Genomic DNA, 13,803 nt, shown 5'->3' with positions numbered 1-13,803 from the left:
GTATTTGCTGTTGCCAGGACCATTGACATTATTTGCTGAGAGGGAAGATCAGTCAGACTAAAAATCAGAATAGGAATTCAGATTTATAGCCTTTGGAGAACTACATCCCAGAGTCTGTCTTAACCCTGGTCCCGAGAGCTGCTTTGGAGATGCTGAAGTGTGGTGCTTAGAGAGAAGTGCATTTGCACGCCCTGTCCCCCATCCTGCAGTGCCTCACCATGGCGACAGAACACGAGATGGAAACAGGAAGCCACATTGCTGTGGGGCACAGGGACGGCTTCGCCGCGGCAATGTCCTGTCCGCCCGCTCTTATGTCGGGGGGGTCTTACTGATCCTTTGACCCCTTTGAGGAGGAGAATTTCCCACATCTGACTCTCTTTCTCGCTCCTGTGTGTTTCCAGATCGTGAACGAAGCAGCAAAGTACCGCTATCGCTCGGGGAACATGTTCGACTGCGGGAACCTGACGATCCGCGCTCCCTGGGGCTGCGTGGGCCACGGCTCGCTCTATCACTCTCAGAGCCCGGAGGCCTTCTTTGCCCATTGCCCAGGCATCAAGGTGCTGCTCCCTAGAAAGAAGCGATTCGTCACGCACGTGTCACCCACACTCAAGATGATAAACTTGGAATGCTCCAATTGCCCCTAATATGAGCAATGAATATGCACACCTGCCTGAAGATTAACACTCTTCCAGTGTTAACTGTAGTGTGATCTCTCTCCAGGTGTAAATGCCATGCTTTTCGTTTCTCTTTTCAGGTGGTGATTCCCAGGAGTCCTGTCCAAGCCAAGGGTCTTCTCCTCTCCTGCATCGCCGACAAGAACCCCTGCATATTCTTCGAGCCCAAGATTCTCTATCGAGCAGCAGGTGCGTGTTCATGTGTCTGAGGTTGAAGGTGGCCCCCACCGGGTCCTCTTCTGGTCACATGTTCCTGCTTGGCTGGCCGTACCTTTGCCTGTCTGGGCCGTCTGCCGGCCTTCCTGTCCCGGTCTTTTTCGGCCCATGGCTTGTGAGTTCTGACATCTTGAATGAGGGTCCCCCCTCCCCCCCTTGGTCCTGGGGCTGCTGGGACAACTAATGCTCCCTATAGGGTCCTCTGCTGTATGTGAATGTGCCTTTATCTGGCCGGGGATTTCCGGGAGAAATGCTGATTTTGTTTGAAAATGAGCCTTATTTTGAAGTTGGACAGCTGTGCAGTTGGTTCTTCAGCCTTTAAGGTGATGCAGCTCTCGCTTCGTAGCAAATGCCTTCCTGATGACGTTTTGGGGCAGAGTTGTTTGACGATATGCCAGTCGATGCATTGTTGATGTTTACTGAAGAGCGGCCAGTCTCCGGGGCACTTGGCATAGCCCAGACACTTACAAATTTGTGTAGGTTCGCTCCCTGTCTGCAGCGGTGTGAGTTTGTGTGTGGCACCGTGCGGGGGGGGGGGGGGGGGGGGGGGGGGGGGGGCTATACTGAGGCATGCGGCAGTCAGTCTGTGGGGTGGGAGGAGGGCAGATCCCTGTCTCTGTCTGTCTGTCTCTCATTGTCACTGTCTGTGTCCCTCTATCACTGCCCGTCTGTCTCTGGTCCTGTCTCTCACTCTCTGTTTGTCACTGTCTTCTGTGCCTCTGTCTGTTTCTTTGTGTCTCTGTTACTTTCGTTTTGTCTCTCCATCCATCTGTATCTTTCTGTCTCTCTCTGTCATTTTCTCTCTCTCTTTCTCTCTGTCTGTCTGTTTTTCTGTTACTCTCTCTGTCTATTGTCACTCTATTTGTCTATTGTAGTATCGGAGAGACACCAACAGCTGGAAACAAATTCCTTATGTGTGCCACACACAGACACACACACACACGGCCAATAAACCTGATTCTGAATTCTATTTTTCTGTCCCTCTGTATCTTTGTCTCTCTTTTTCAGTCTTTGTCTGTCTGTCAGCCTCCCTGTGACCTGACCCTGCTGGATGGGCTGAGCTTCCTGTTTGAGGCATAAATTGTCCCTGTCACCCCTTACACGTCAGTGCTGCTGGGGATGATGTCTTCGTCACGTCTAGTGATGGGGTGGGGGGGGGTTATGTTTAGTTTTTCCAGTGTTGTGTTACAACTGGCTGCTACCGTGTGTGTGTGTGTGTGTGTGTTGTGTGTGTGTGTGTGTGTGTGTGTGTGTGTGTGTGTGTGTGTGTGTGTGTGTGTGTGTGTGTGTGTGTGTGTGTGTGTGTGTTGTAATGGCGGCTGGTAGTTGCAGCGGGTGCCTCATCGATCTGTCAGAAGGGCTGCATTTTGACCTCCTTTGCTCACTTTAGGAGAACCAGGCAGTGATGGGATGTGACCGGGACCTTCATGAACCATCTAGCCTGGTTGTGTGATTGGGTTCAATTGCACTTTTGTGTAAATATCCATTATTCACTAGTTGATTAACGGCGCCATCTTGTTATTGAGTTGAGACTCGCTCCAATTTGGGCCCGGGACCAGGAAGCAGTGACACTGCATCCTGTGAGCTGGAGGGTCCCGAATCGCAGCTGGAGGTCGGAACGGGTGCTCCACGCCTGTGCTGGGGGGTCTAGGGGCAGCTGGGAGAGCCCCCCCCAACTCCTTCCAGCCTCGCTCCTGGTAGAGTCCCCGGAGGGCGACTCCAGCAGGCCAATTGGCTCCCATCTCCACCCCCCCACCCCCGATGGCAGAGGAGGACGCATAGCAGTGTCATTAAAGTGAAAGATGTTTCCTCTCTCTGTCTCCCTGTCACTTTTCCAGCAGCCCCTTCATTAGCTGCTGCTGCTCGTGTTGGTCTGTGGGAAAAGTGAGAGCTTCCTGAAGGAGCCGCTCCCCCCCGGACCAGTGTGGAGGGGCGGGGGCAGGGGGGTGCTGACTGCAGTCCGTCCTTCCAGGGAAGTCTCCTGACGCTCCTGACCTGGAGTGACACTGGAGGGATAGGGGGAATGGGAAATCTCCCAGGAAACTGGCCACAGTCCTCGTTTATAAGCACACACGATCAGAAAGCAACCGACGTTCCCGTCTAAAAGACGCATTTCCTCATCGTTTCGTACGGAAACATCACGGCTTCTGAGTTCTGAGTTTTTTATCTGGGGCGCCATGTAAGTCCCTCCTTATATCGTGGTGTTTACCGTAGGGATTTGGAACAGGTTGGCCTGACCTTGAAAAATATGCAGAAATTAATGCTTGTTTTCGGGGAAAAGTCCTTTTAGAAATCTGACCTGGGCACTCAGTGTCCCCTGGACAAGTTCTTAATACGATGGTGGTGAACCCAGAAGACCCATGGAATGTGCCGTTGGTGTTACTAGGGGCAGTAAAATGCCTGTTGTGGTTTTTATCACTGTCCTGCAGTAAAAGGAAGGAGTGATTGATGAGGAAAGTGTGCCTGGGGCTCGAGTTTGGGGACCGAGATGGCAGGGAAAATACCAGTTATGTCATTGGCTATGACTGAAGCACTGCTTGGTATGAATGTTTAGAGTGGAGGGCATCTCATGAAGCGTTGGGCGGATTTTGATAGCATCTGCAGTACCGTCATATGCTCGCTCCTCTCTCTCTCTCTCTCTCTCTTACTTTCTTTTCTCTCTCTTTCAGTCTCTTTTGTTGCTCTGTCTCTTTCTTTCTCTCCTCTCTCTCTTTGACGCCTCTTTGGTGTCACTAAGAGCTCGGACTTTGGTTCCCATCTGCCCCAGAGTCTTATCCTTGTGTTGGTCAGATGTGAGTCTCGGTTTTCAAGGGTGTGTGTGTGTGTGTGTGTGTGTGTGAGGGTCTGCTTTTGTGGCCTCTCTCATGCCAGATAGCAGTAATTACACCCTCGTCCCCCGCATCCCTGCTGGCCAGGATTCCCCCCCCCCCCCATCTCTTCACTTCCAGCTTCGAATTGCAGGCCTGTCCTGACCGTTTTACTGTCTTCCTGCTAAGCTAGCGTTGCCAGAAATAAGTATACCGACCATATGCCTCATACCGGGGTGGGTTGCCAGTCGCTATGGATACTGGTGTTAATCATACACGGTGGCTCCTGGGGGGGGGGACTTATCTCAGCCCCTTCATGCATCATACTGCTGATCCTCATACTATCTTGACCCACATGCTGAACTTCCACAAGCCACGATATTGTCCTGCTCCCCTCCCAAAAGAGATGAGCTTTATCTTCTCATTGCTGTTCACTCCTGTGGTTTTGTTGGGCTTTGGTCCATCACACCTGAGTGAAGTTAGTGTTTGCATCGGGTGGCATGTAACAGAAATTAAGGTAACATCTCATTGCCTTTGGCCCGAGCCCACTGACTTTCGTGCGGGTTTGTTGAATTTCTGGACTTTCTTGGGGGGGGCAGGCCTTGTGCAGGAGTGTCTTCCTGTTGGACTGGATTTGCTTCCTGAGCTGCAGATCATCTTTGGGGGTCTGGCATCGTGCCCTTGGGTTCGACTTCCTTTCAGATTTGTGGGGATGCTCGACCTTCCTCACTACCCTGGATCTCCTGTCCCTACAAACCAGTACTGCTGTGTGTGTGTGAATTGTAGGGACGATCTTCTGATTGTTTGGTGCCGGTCTTCTCTGCTCCCTCCACAGTGGAGCAGGTCCCCACAGAGCCCTACCTGATCCCGCTGTCCCAGGCCGAGGTCCTCCAGGAAGGGAGTGACGTCACGCTGGTGGCTTGGGGAACACAGGTGGGTGACGATCAGACTGAGGCGCTACCAGTGGCCTTAGCAGGATGCGTTTGGGGACATTGGGTGAGTGCCAATATTCTGATTTCGTCAGGGGGTGGTTTCCTGGTGGATACAAGTTTTCAAACTGGAGGCGGGGGATGGTGTGGGGTGTGGCGATGGCATCCCACCCCCTTCCCACCTGTAACTGCACCACAGTGTCCTGGGACACCTGGCATTGTCGTTGAAAGCTGTGGTTTCCTTAGAAACTGCATCCAAACGGCAGGCTGGCACATCCGTACCTGTTCCTCAGCTGTCCCCCTGTCCACCCTACTAGGGTGAGCGATCCCCCCCCCGCCAGGGAAATCCCAAGGCCACAGGAGGGGCATCTGCAGCCAGTCCCCTCCTCCACCACGTCTTCCAGCTCTGGTCTGGCAACAGACTTTTGTGCTCAGCGCTGTCTGGCCGGGCCAAGCGTAGCAGAAAATACACTATTTGTTCCGGCGCATTCTCACCAGCGTAAATCAGTCCTGCCGCTTCCTTTCCTCCCCTGTGCCGGCCTCCTACATCCTGCCCCGGCGTGTCCTGCGAGCCTCAACCTCCGTCTCCTTGAACTCGTCCCACCAGCATTGCTGTCACTTTGCCAGCGCGGCTCAAACTCTTTAGTTTTTCCTAATTTTCGCGTTCATTTCAGTAGCGCAGTGATGCTTCTCATCGCCAAGCGGTCTGTCTGTTGCTCCACCTTGATACCGGATTGCTGTACGAGGGAACCGCGTGGGATGACACCCATAGTTTAATTTGAGGAAGGGCCGCGACCTTGAGCCACAGGTTTCGGCCATGCAGGTGGTCTGGGCTGCGCTGATCAGATATGCAAACGTCAGCCTCAACGCACTCGTTTTAAATTCCCTTCTCACATTGTCTTCGGATTTCACCAACAGATGGATCTTTGCTCGCTACAGAAAATTGATGCGGCATGAATTTAAGGACAAGTGGGCTGCCAGGGTTTGGGGGAGGACGGTGTAAGACTTGAACCTCAGCGGCCATTTTATCTCCCCGTTGGGGTGTAACGGGGGCAATAAAATGCAATAATCACAACGGGCTCGTCTGCTGGTTAAACTACCAGCCAAACTGCATTAAAATCGCAGGGTGGTCCTGTGTGAACACGTAGGCCGCACAGAGATGCTCATGCAAACGCACACACACTCTCTCTCTCTCACTCACACACACACTCACACACACACATGTGGCTCCTGGAACATACACAAGCTCGGGGCTGTTTGAAGTCATAAGGACCTAATTTACTGTGCTTGTTGAGGTGAAGGTTGTGTTATCTGCCAGAAGTTTATTTGAATCGTTTTTCTGATGTTTCCTCCGATCTGTAAGCAGCAATGACATGCAGTGGAAAAGAAGTGTTTTATAAAAGCCTAGTTAGATTAATACTGCAGCAGAATGTGCCTAATCAAAAGCAATGCGTGAGACTGTTTGGGTTTGGGCGACCAGCACGCACGATGCGGAGAATGCCACAAGGTCGCCCAGCGCCGTTGAGGCGAAGCCGATTTTGAACTTTTGATCTCTCACAGGTTCATGTGGTGAAGGAGGTGGCGGCCATGGCTCAGGAGAAACTGGGCGTGTCCTGCGAGGTCATCGACTTGCAAACGATCCTGCCTTGGGACACGGAGACAGTCTGCAAGGTAGGAGTCCAGTAGGCAGGATATATTCTGTCACATTTTTGGAGAGGGGCCGTCCTTCATCGCTGTTTGTCCTCCACTCAGGTAGAGGGTGCCGTCTAGACCGCTTTAGTGGCGCTAACTGAAAACAGATGGTGCTTCCCTGACCCTGTACTAACGGTCCAGCCCTCCCTTCTGCATGTTGTCCGCACGTGACTGGAGCCTCTGTATGTCTCGCTAACACTCCTGCGGTCGCCCCGCCACCAGCGGCGCCACATTATTTTGTTTTGACGGCACAGCGACCCAGTACAAGGAGGGCGGAGTCCTGAGCGTCAGAACTGCTCTTAATAGTCGCTGCCGCTTCTGGTAATTTGTTTACTTATCTCAGCTCTGTGTTGGTTAGTCGTGCGATTTTTGAGGTCTGCCCGGGGGCGTCGGTTTGAAAAAGCAGATGGGATCTGTGGTCACAGGGCGCAGAGCCAGACTGGAACAGGAAGCGGCGAGTTGGGGAGCTGGTTCTGTGTAGTTTGTTCCGAGGTAGCTCGTCCCCCGGAACGCGGTGATCTCATGGCACGCCGCCGTTTAACTGGCTCCGCATAACGCCGTACTGTGTTTATGTGGCTCACCAAGGCCTCCCGGGCAGCCGTGCCTTCTCGCCCTCCCTCTCCGTGCTCCTCACGCCAGGCCTCTGCTGCTCTCTACGTCACCCTCCCTCGTCGACACCTTAAAGGCTGTGACGGCACTTCAGCGCGGATTCTTTTTCCGGACGAGATTCTTCTTGAGCCGATTATTATCCGGTAATTCGAGGATGTACGACTCGAAAGGGCTCGTCCGGCGCGTATATTAAAGCTCGAAGCAGCAGGACCACATGTGGTCCCAGCTGACAGCAACAGGAGTTTTCCCACCATCCTCTCTGGGCCTCTCAGTTCGTTTGAAGGTGCACAGGCCCGTGCACTGCAAAGCCGTATTGGGCCTCACTGCAGAGGACTCAGTGACGTCGTTATCTCCACCTCTTCCTTCTCCTCATCCTCCTCAGGGATCCTGTTGCTGCATCTCTGGGGAGGACTTATTTCAAATTAAATCAAGTGGGCTTTAATGTCCTATCGGGCAGTGGGCAGTCGGCTAACTAAGTCTCTTTGCCTGTGATCAGAAGATTGCAGTCACATGTTAGTGTGCGTGTAGGTAAAGAAGAAAGACCGCAGCAGTGTAACGTTGTGGAATAAATGTAGTGATGGTAATAAATAAGTAAAAGTGACCAGTGCTATTGTGTTACCTCAGGAATGGTGGCGGGGGCGAGGTCTGCAGCAAGGTATTTAGCGTTAGGGTAGAAACCCTCCTGCCCCCCCCTTTGGGCTGTCCCTGTGGAACTGGGGCGGAGGTCACAGCTTTGCCGACCCGCTGACACAGAGGATTCTGGGAATTTGTGCCATTCCACAGTGCTCGAAGTGATAGCTGGGGACATGGATTCCCACCCATGTGTGAACTCGGACATGTGAGATCTTTCTGTGTCTGCTGCAAGCCCTCCACCCCTGACAGACTGGGCCTGGAGTGGGGGGGCTCATATGGAGTTTGGACTGCTGTCACCATTAGGTTACAGATGACTTTTGTGTGTACTCAGTGAATCCAAAGGGTGTAGAGAGCCTGGGAAGATTGGCTCACATGGAGAAAACTGCCCTTTGAATTCAGATCCACCTTGGGAGAACAGAGGACACCTCTGGGGTGGGGGTGGGTTAGACATCAGCTGAAGTTCTAACAGTACCGCCGCCCTCCACTAGAGGGAGATCTGGGCAGAATCGCAAGCGGCATGTTGGAGAACATTGTTCTGAACCTCATCAAGGTTTTAATGCTGGCAGTTGTTGATTTCACGAGCCCTGGAATTATGTCGCCGTGACGGCTTTGCCGAATGCCGCCAGACGGCCCCCAGGACAGCCAAAAGACGCTGGGTGCCCCATAATTCCTGCTGTTTATCAGTGTCCATCCAGAGCCAGGGGGTTCTGACAGGTCCAGCTGTGGTTCTGGAGCAGCTGGACCGCACCAGTGCCTCTCCTTCCAGGAAACTGGAGCATCAGGCTGCAGTGGAGAGCGAGTCCCGTGCCGCTGCTCCTGTCCCATTTTAGTCCTCGGCAAGCCGCAGCTGGTGGCCCGCAGACGGGACGCCTGCCCCGGTGTCGGGCATCCGGGGGCCGCGGTGAGTCCCCCGGTGGCCGTCAGACAAACTGCATCTAAATTTACACGCCCCCGTTGTTGACTTAGGAAAGTAACCGGAATCACCGAGAGAGAGGAACCGGTACTTTCTGCTGTCTGGCTCGGCCCGGTGCTGTCCGGTGAGCGTAATAAACGTTCATTTAGAGGAGCGAGTAAATGGGCAGGTTCGGATGCCAGGCCTGCGGTCTGTCTGTGCGGCGCGGAAGCAGGCCGTCTGCGAAGTGGGCCGGCCGTCTGCGTGGCCCTGTCTGTTCGTCATAGATGCGACCCATTTGTGCGGCAGCTCATCTGCGGGGCGGCGTGGATGTGTGGCGGAAGCTCGCCAGTTAAAATCCCAGAAACAGACCCCCCCCCCAAATCACTCAGGGCATCATCTGACCCTGCTTTGTCAAAAAAAATATGTTTTGGATATAAGCATCTAGTAAATAAATAAAAGGTGCTGTAAGTCACTCTGTCTTAACGCTGGGAAGATCTGTCATACGCACTGATGAGCTGAAAGCATGTGACCACCTTCATGGGAAGTGAATAATGTTGACTGTCTCATAAAAGCGATGCTTGTCAAGGTCTGGAATGTATTAAACGGTACGATAGCAGTCAGTACTCGTAGTCGACATGTTGAATGCAGAAGAAATGGGCAGAGGTATAAAGATCTGAGTGCCTTTGACAAACGGCCAGATCATCGTGGTTTGACCACTAGGTCACAACATGGACACCAGATTCCTCTCCAGAGCAGACACTGCTTAAAGCACCATCCCATAATAGTGCCTGACTGCCGCTGGTATACAGGCGGCTTCTGCAGTCTGAGCTCAACCCTCAGCCACATCTGCGTTTTCGTCAAGTTGAAAAGTTCAGCGAGCAGAGACCTGGATTAAGCAGGATCGTGCCCGGGGTCACGCTGGGGTCAACGCCGTGACCTCTGACCCTTTGATGGTGCCCATCAGCCTTGCTTCCCCCATGTGTTTAAAGCCCAGATGCTGCTAGACCAGTCACTTGATGGGCTGGAGTTCAATGTGCTCTCAGTCAGTGCCCAGTTTGACCCAACAAAAGTAGTTAAAGTGGCCAGCAGGAAGATGATTAAGCCTGTGGGTCAACAGCTGACTTAGGTCCAGTCCTACCGTCTTCCAAAGCTTTGGTCCAGCTCCTCACCTTGGGGTCTGTGTGGTACCGACCCGGTTCACCACATCTTTCACTATCGGTAACTTCACGTGGTGCTCCGTTATTGGACGAGAGCCTGAAGTTTCTGAAAATCGTTGTTTGTCGATCAGATGTTTTAAAACGCATTCACATGAAACAGGGTTGGTGTGCCTGCCTGTTGCGTGGTTTTGTGTTTGACTTGTGCCTGAGAGGAAGGTCTGGCTCAGTCCACGCGATCCCGTTTGAAACGTCTACACGCACACATGGAAAAACGCGTGGAGAACATGCTCCAGGAACACGCAGTGGACACGCCTGTGTTTATGCTGTCCTCAAACACAGCTGGTTTCACAGACTGAGCTAGTTAGAAGATCTGAACTGCTCTAATGGGACGCAGGATTGACCCCGTTCTGCAGTCAGTGTCGTAAGAGGAACACAGCTGCACTTTCCTACCAAGGAGGAGGTTCCTGGGAGTTCAGCAACCACCTCTGGCACTCGTTAACTAATTAAGGTGTCCTCGTTGAACTGCTATCCGGGTGAGGCGACAGAGTGAGGGTGAGAGACCGGCGTGTTTAGTGCCATTGCTGTTGGTCAGTTTTCACCCTGATCTCGTGGGCATTGGTGGCTTGTTGGCTGATTTGCTTTTGTCACACAGCATCTGCTCAGGATAAAGGAAGCCTCGTCAATATCCAGCCACCTTGGATCCAGTGTGCATTACTCACAAAGTCCTGAGACAGTTGGGAGGCAGCTTCTGGGCTGGTTTTCAAAGTGAGGTCCCACCAGTTCCTCAAGATGGATTTTGTCAGCAGAGAGGAGAATCTGCCCAGTCGCCTGCTTGTCTTTTCTATTCTTGGATGCTCTTGGTAATCCTAGAAATATGTTCCTTACCTGACGACTTAGCTAATGGGTCGTTGTCATGATGGATATTTGTAGCTTTCTGGACCATCCTGTGCTACACGCAGGCCTAGAAATGCACTTCAGAGATTTCTAGGTCATTCTGGGGCTGTGTTGGGGCGATGATGGCAGCCTTGTTGACCCTCTCCCCTCCCTGCCCCAGTTTGGCCAGCAAGCAGATGTCCTCTTCCAGCAGGAAGGGAAGATGCATGACTCAGGGTCTCCATCAGCTTCATGCGTGGAATGGTCTGGAAAGCTGTGGGTGACCCTGCTGGACCCTCTGGTGCTGGACCTCGCTCGGGTCCATTGCTGGAGCCCCACACCACTGGCTCCATAACAAGCAACAGGCTTCCACTCTCAGTCTGACTGGTTGCCAGACCCGGACCTCCGCCTGCATCCGCTCAATTCGGCTGGGACCAGAAGAGTTTGCCTCATTGGTGCTGGAAGCCCTGGAAGCAGTTGGGGTTGAGGAGGAGGAGGAGGAGGGAGTGGCAGTAACCCTTCGTGTTTATTATCGAAACACGGGTTTGTATTGATTATGTTAGCATGGGTCACATGGTTCTGATGTGTGTCATTAAGCTCATTACACCAAATGGTACCGTTCGCATTGTGTCTGGGGAAAACGATGAGCGACGACTGTTTCGACCTTTGGAGGGAGCTGCAGGGATTATTATTATCGCACTGGGATGTTGATGGGGCTGGAATTTCGATCCAGACACAAGGTGGGGTGTTAGTTGAAGCATCTTCCGCCAAGCAGGATCTGGGGCCAGTTGCACAGAACACCATAAGATTTTCCTAAACGTCGGAGTTAAGGTTTCCTTAAAATTAAAACGGTTGCACAAACACCGTTAAGTCTATCCCTTAAGGTTGCCTTAAAATGTTTACTTAAACACTTAAGTTTCTCTCCTTATCCTGGTCATATACTTAAGTTCCCTTAACTGGTACACAAAAGACTTTAACGACCTAAGTAAGGAAAACAACTTAAGGTATCTCTGACCGTATCTTTTACCGTAAAATGGGAGTTTATAGCAATAAATGAAGAAAATTAATACGTCCAGAGGAGAGTATCCCTGACTGGAAGAACGCAGTGAATGTCTTTCGTGGGAAATACTTCGTTTTGCATTAAAGACTTGACTGGCAGTCAGAATATGATTTTTTTCCCCAGACCTGTTTATAATTCATTATTAAATCTGGCCAGTAAATCGACCTCCCCCCCCCCCCCCCCCCACAGAATAAAAAAAATTGTCACATTACCCCACTAATAAGTGCTGGCAAGTTTCACTGCCAGTACTGGCAATATTTTCAAAATAGTATATCAAATGTTGATCAAAATTTCCGATACAGAAATATGGAGACGCATGCAAACGGAAAAAGGCTTTAATGCATTTAATGTAACTGAGATAATTCTAACCGCTCAATTTTTGCTGCATTACATGTCTTTATTTCTGCAATTCCGCATAACGTCCAAGTTGCCACCGGTGCTTGCGGTGAACCATTCAGCAGTGTATTGCTCGGTGCCCCCCTCAGTAGTTCTTGGTTGAGTGAAAAGTACCTACTTATATTACACAGGACACCAGGGAAAACCGGTCCACATTTTTATTGGAGAAGTATGCAGTAGTAATGAAGTCCAGGTTTTATCTTTATTTATATTTAAATAATATTTCATTTCGTCTTTTACGCACGTTTAAATCACAATTTTGATTATCGTCAGGCCATCGTTTCATAAACATTTTCGTCAACAAAATGAATACTGGGGGTGATTAACGGGTATCGGCAGCAAGCGTGAAATCAGGCAGAGAAACAGTCTCCATGGAAACTGCAATTTTACTGCGGTGAAGTCTTTACTAATACCGTAAATTCCTTAAGGTCTTTCCTTAACTAAGGAAGCCTTTTAAGGGATTCTGAGCAACACCCTTAAATAAATCCATCAGCTAAGGAGGAAATTAAACCTTTTATTGTCGTTCTTCAGGTGTTTTATGCAACTGGCCCCTTGAATCTTACAAGCGAAATGTTTGGTCGTACTTGAGCGAAACTCTCACTTCAGATTAGTCTGCCGATTTGCGTTAACGTGTGATTGTGTGGTGAGGTCTCACTAAGGCCTTCCTCAGACATTCCCCCTTTCCCAGCCTTTATCTCAATCCTTCTAAGTCCTCGTACAAGATTTGTGAGCGTTCACAACGCAGTTCACTGACTTCAGTACAGACGGAATCGGCGCAGAGGCAAATACTCCGTTTGACTTGGCTGTGTGTGTAAGAAAGGAGGACGTGCCCTTCCAGGCACACAGAGAGTTTGGCTGCTCCTCATCTACACACGGTTTGAAATGATTGTTTTGGATTTTCAAAGATGACTGAAGCGCCTTTGAACTCAAACTCGGTAAATACATTGACATATTTACACTTACCACATGATTGATCGTATGGGATGGAAAATTCTGTTTTAAGAGCATCACATTAAAGTGCTGCATTATTAGCATATAAATTAACTTTCCATTTATTACCAATTTGCGTAATTCAATTACCGGTGATCGTGCATTAGAGATCGAAATCAGCTTTTATTGGATGCGTTTAAACTGCTCTAAATAGAGTTTTGGAAATATGTTGGACTATATTTAATTCCCTGTTTTCTGTCAAGAAAAACTGCTCGTGTCAGTACAAGTCATGGGGATCTGAGGCAGCTGGTATAAGCAAACCCCCCCAGTGCCCTGTGTCACATGGTGTCTGGAAGGGGAGGGGCTTTAGCTGGGGCTCGGTGTAAACAAACCCAGTGGCACTGGGTATGCTGGGCAGATTCAGGGGCTGCACTGCACAGCTCCCTGCGTATAATGACACCCGTACTCACTGCTGCCTCTCAAGGTCCCAACCGCTATCGCCACTGCGGGGCGGGGCAAGGCGGGGCGGGGCAGGGCGGGGCGGGGTAGAATAGGATAGGTTAGGGGGTAAAACACCTGGCAAAATGTGGAGACTTGCAGTGGGGGCCGTGACTGGTGTCTCGACCCTCTCTGGTCTCCATTTGTTTTCCAGCGTATATAAAGAGAAGGAGGCATCTCTTGAAGATTGTTTGGTAAAATCGGCAGTTCTGGAGGAGCCCAGTGTTTGGGTTGCTGGCTCAGGGGGATCGATAACGGGCGTGTTCACCTCAAAATTCCGGAACCTGGTTTCTGGTTACAAGTTCTTGCGCCGTCTCAACTGGGGACTTCTGTAGCTCCGGGCCACTTCCATGTGTCACATTTACTCCACAAAACAGGGACCTTTATGCTAAATAAGTATGGGGGAGACAAAAAGCTTATAGGTTAAACTTTGC

General features: G+C 51.0%; 1 protein-coding gene across 1 annotated transcript in view; it reads left to right on the top strand.

The window, feature by feature from the left end:
• bckdhb (branched chain keto acid dehydrogenase E1 subunit beta) overlaps positions 1–13,803 on the top strand; it is a 31,697-nt gene that overhangs the window by 5,597 nt on the left and 12,297 nt on the right. Inside the window, exons 5-8 of the mRNA XM_049024693.1 lie at positions 402–557; positions 755–863; positions 4,533–4,630; positions 6,187–6,297. Of these exons, the coding sequence (XP_048880650.1) occupies positions 402–557; positions 755–863; positions 4,533–4,630; positions 6,187–6,297 (474 nt within the window). The remainder of the gene's footprint in view (positions 1–401; positions 558–754; positions 864–4,532; positions 4,631–6,186; positions 6,298–13,803) is intronic.

Source organism: Brienomyrus brachyistius, chromosome 9, assembly GCF_023856365.1.
Source record: "Brienomyrus brachyistius isolate T26 chromosome 9, BBRACH_0.4, whole genome shotgun sequence".
Lineage (NCBI taxonomy): Eukaryota > Metazoa > Chordata > Actinopteri > Osteoglossiformes > Mormyridae > Brienomyrus > Brienomyrus brachyistius.
This window is presented reverse-complemented; position numbering and strand designations above follow the sequence as displayed.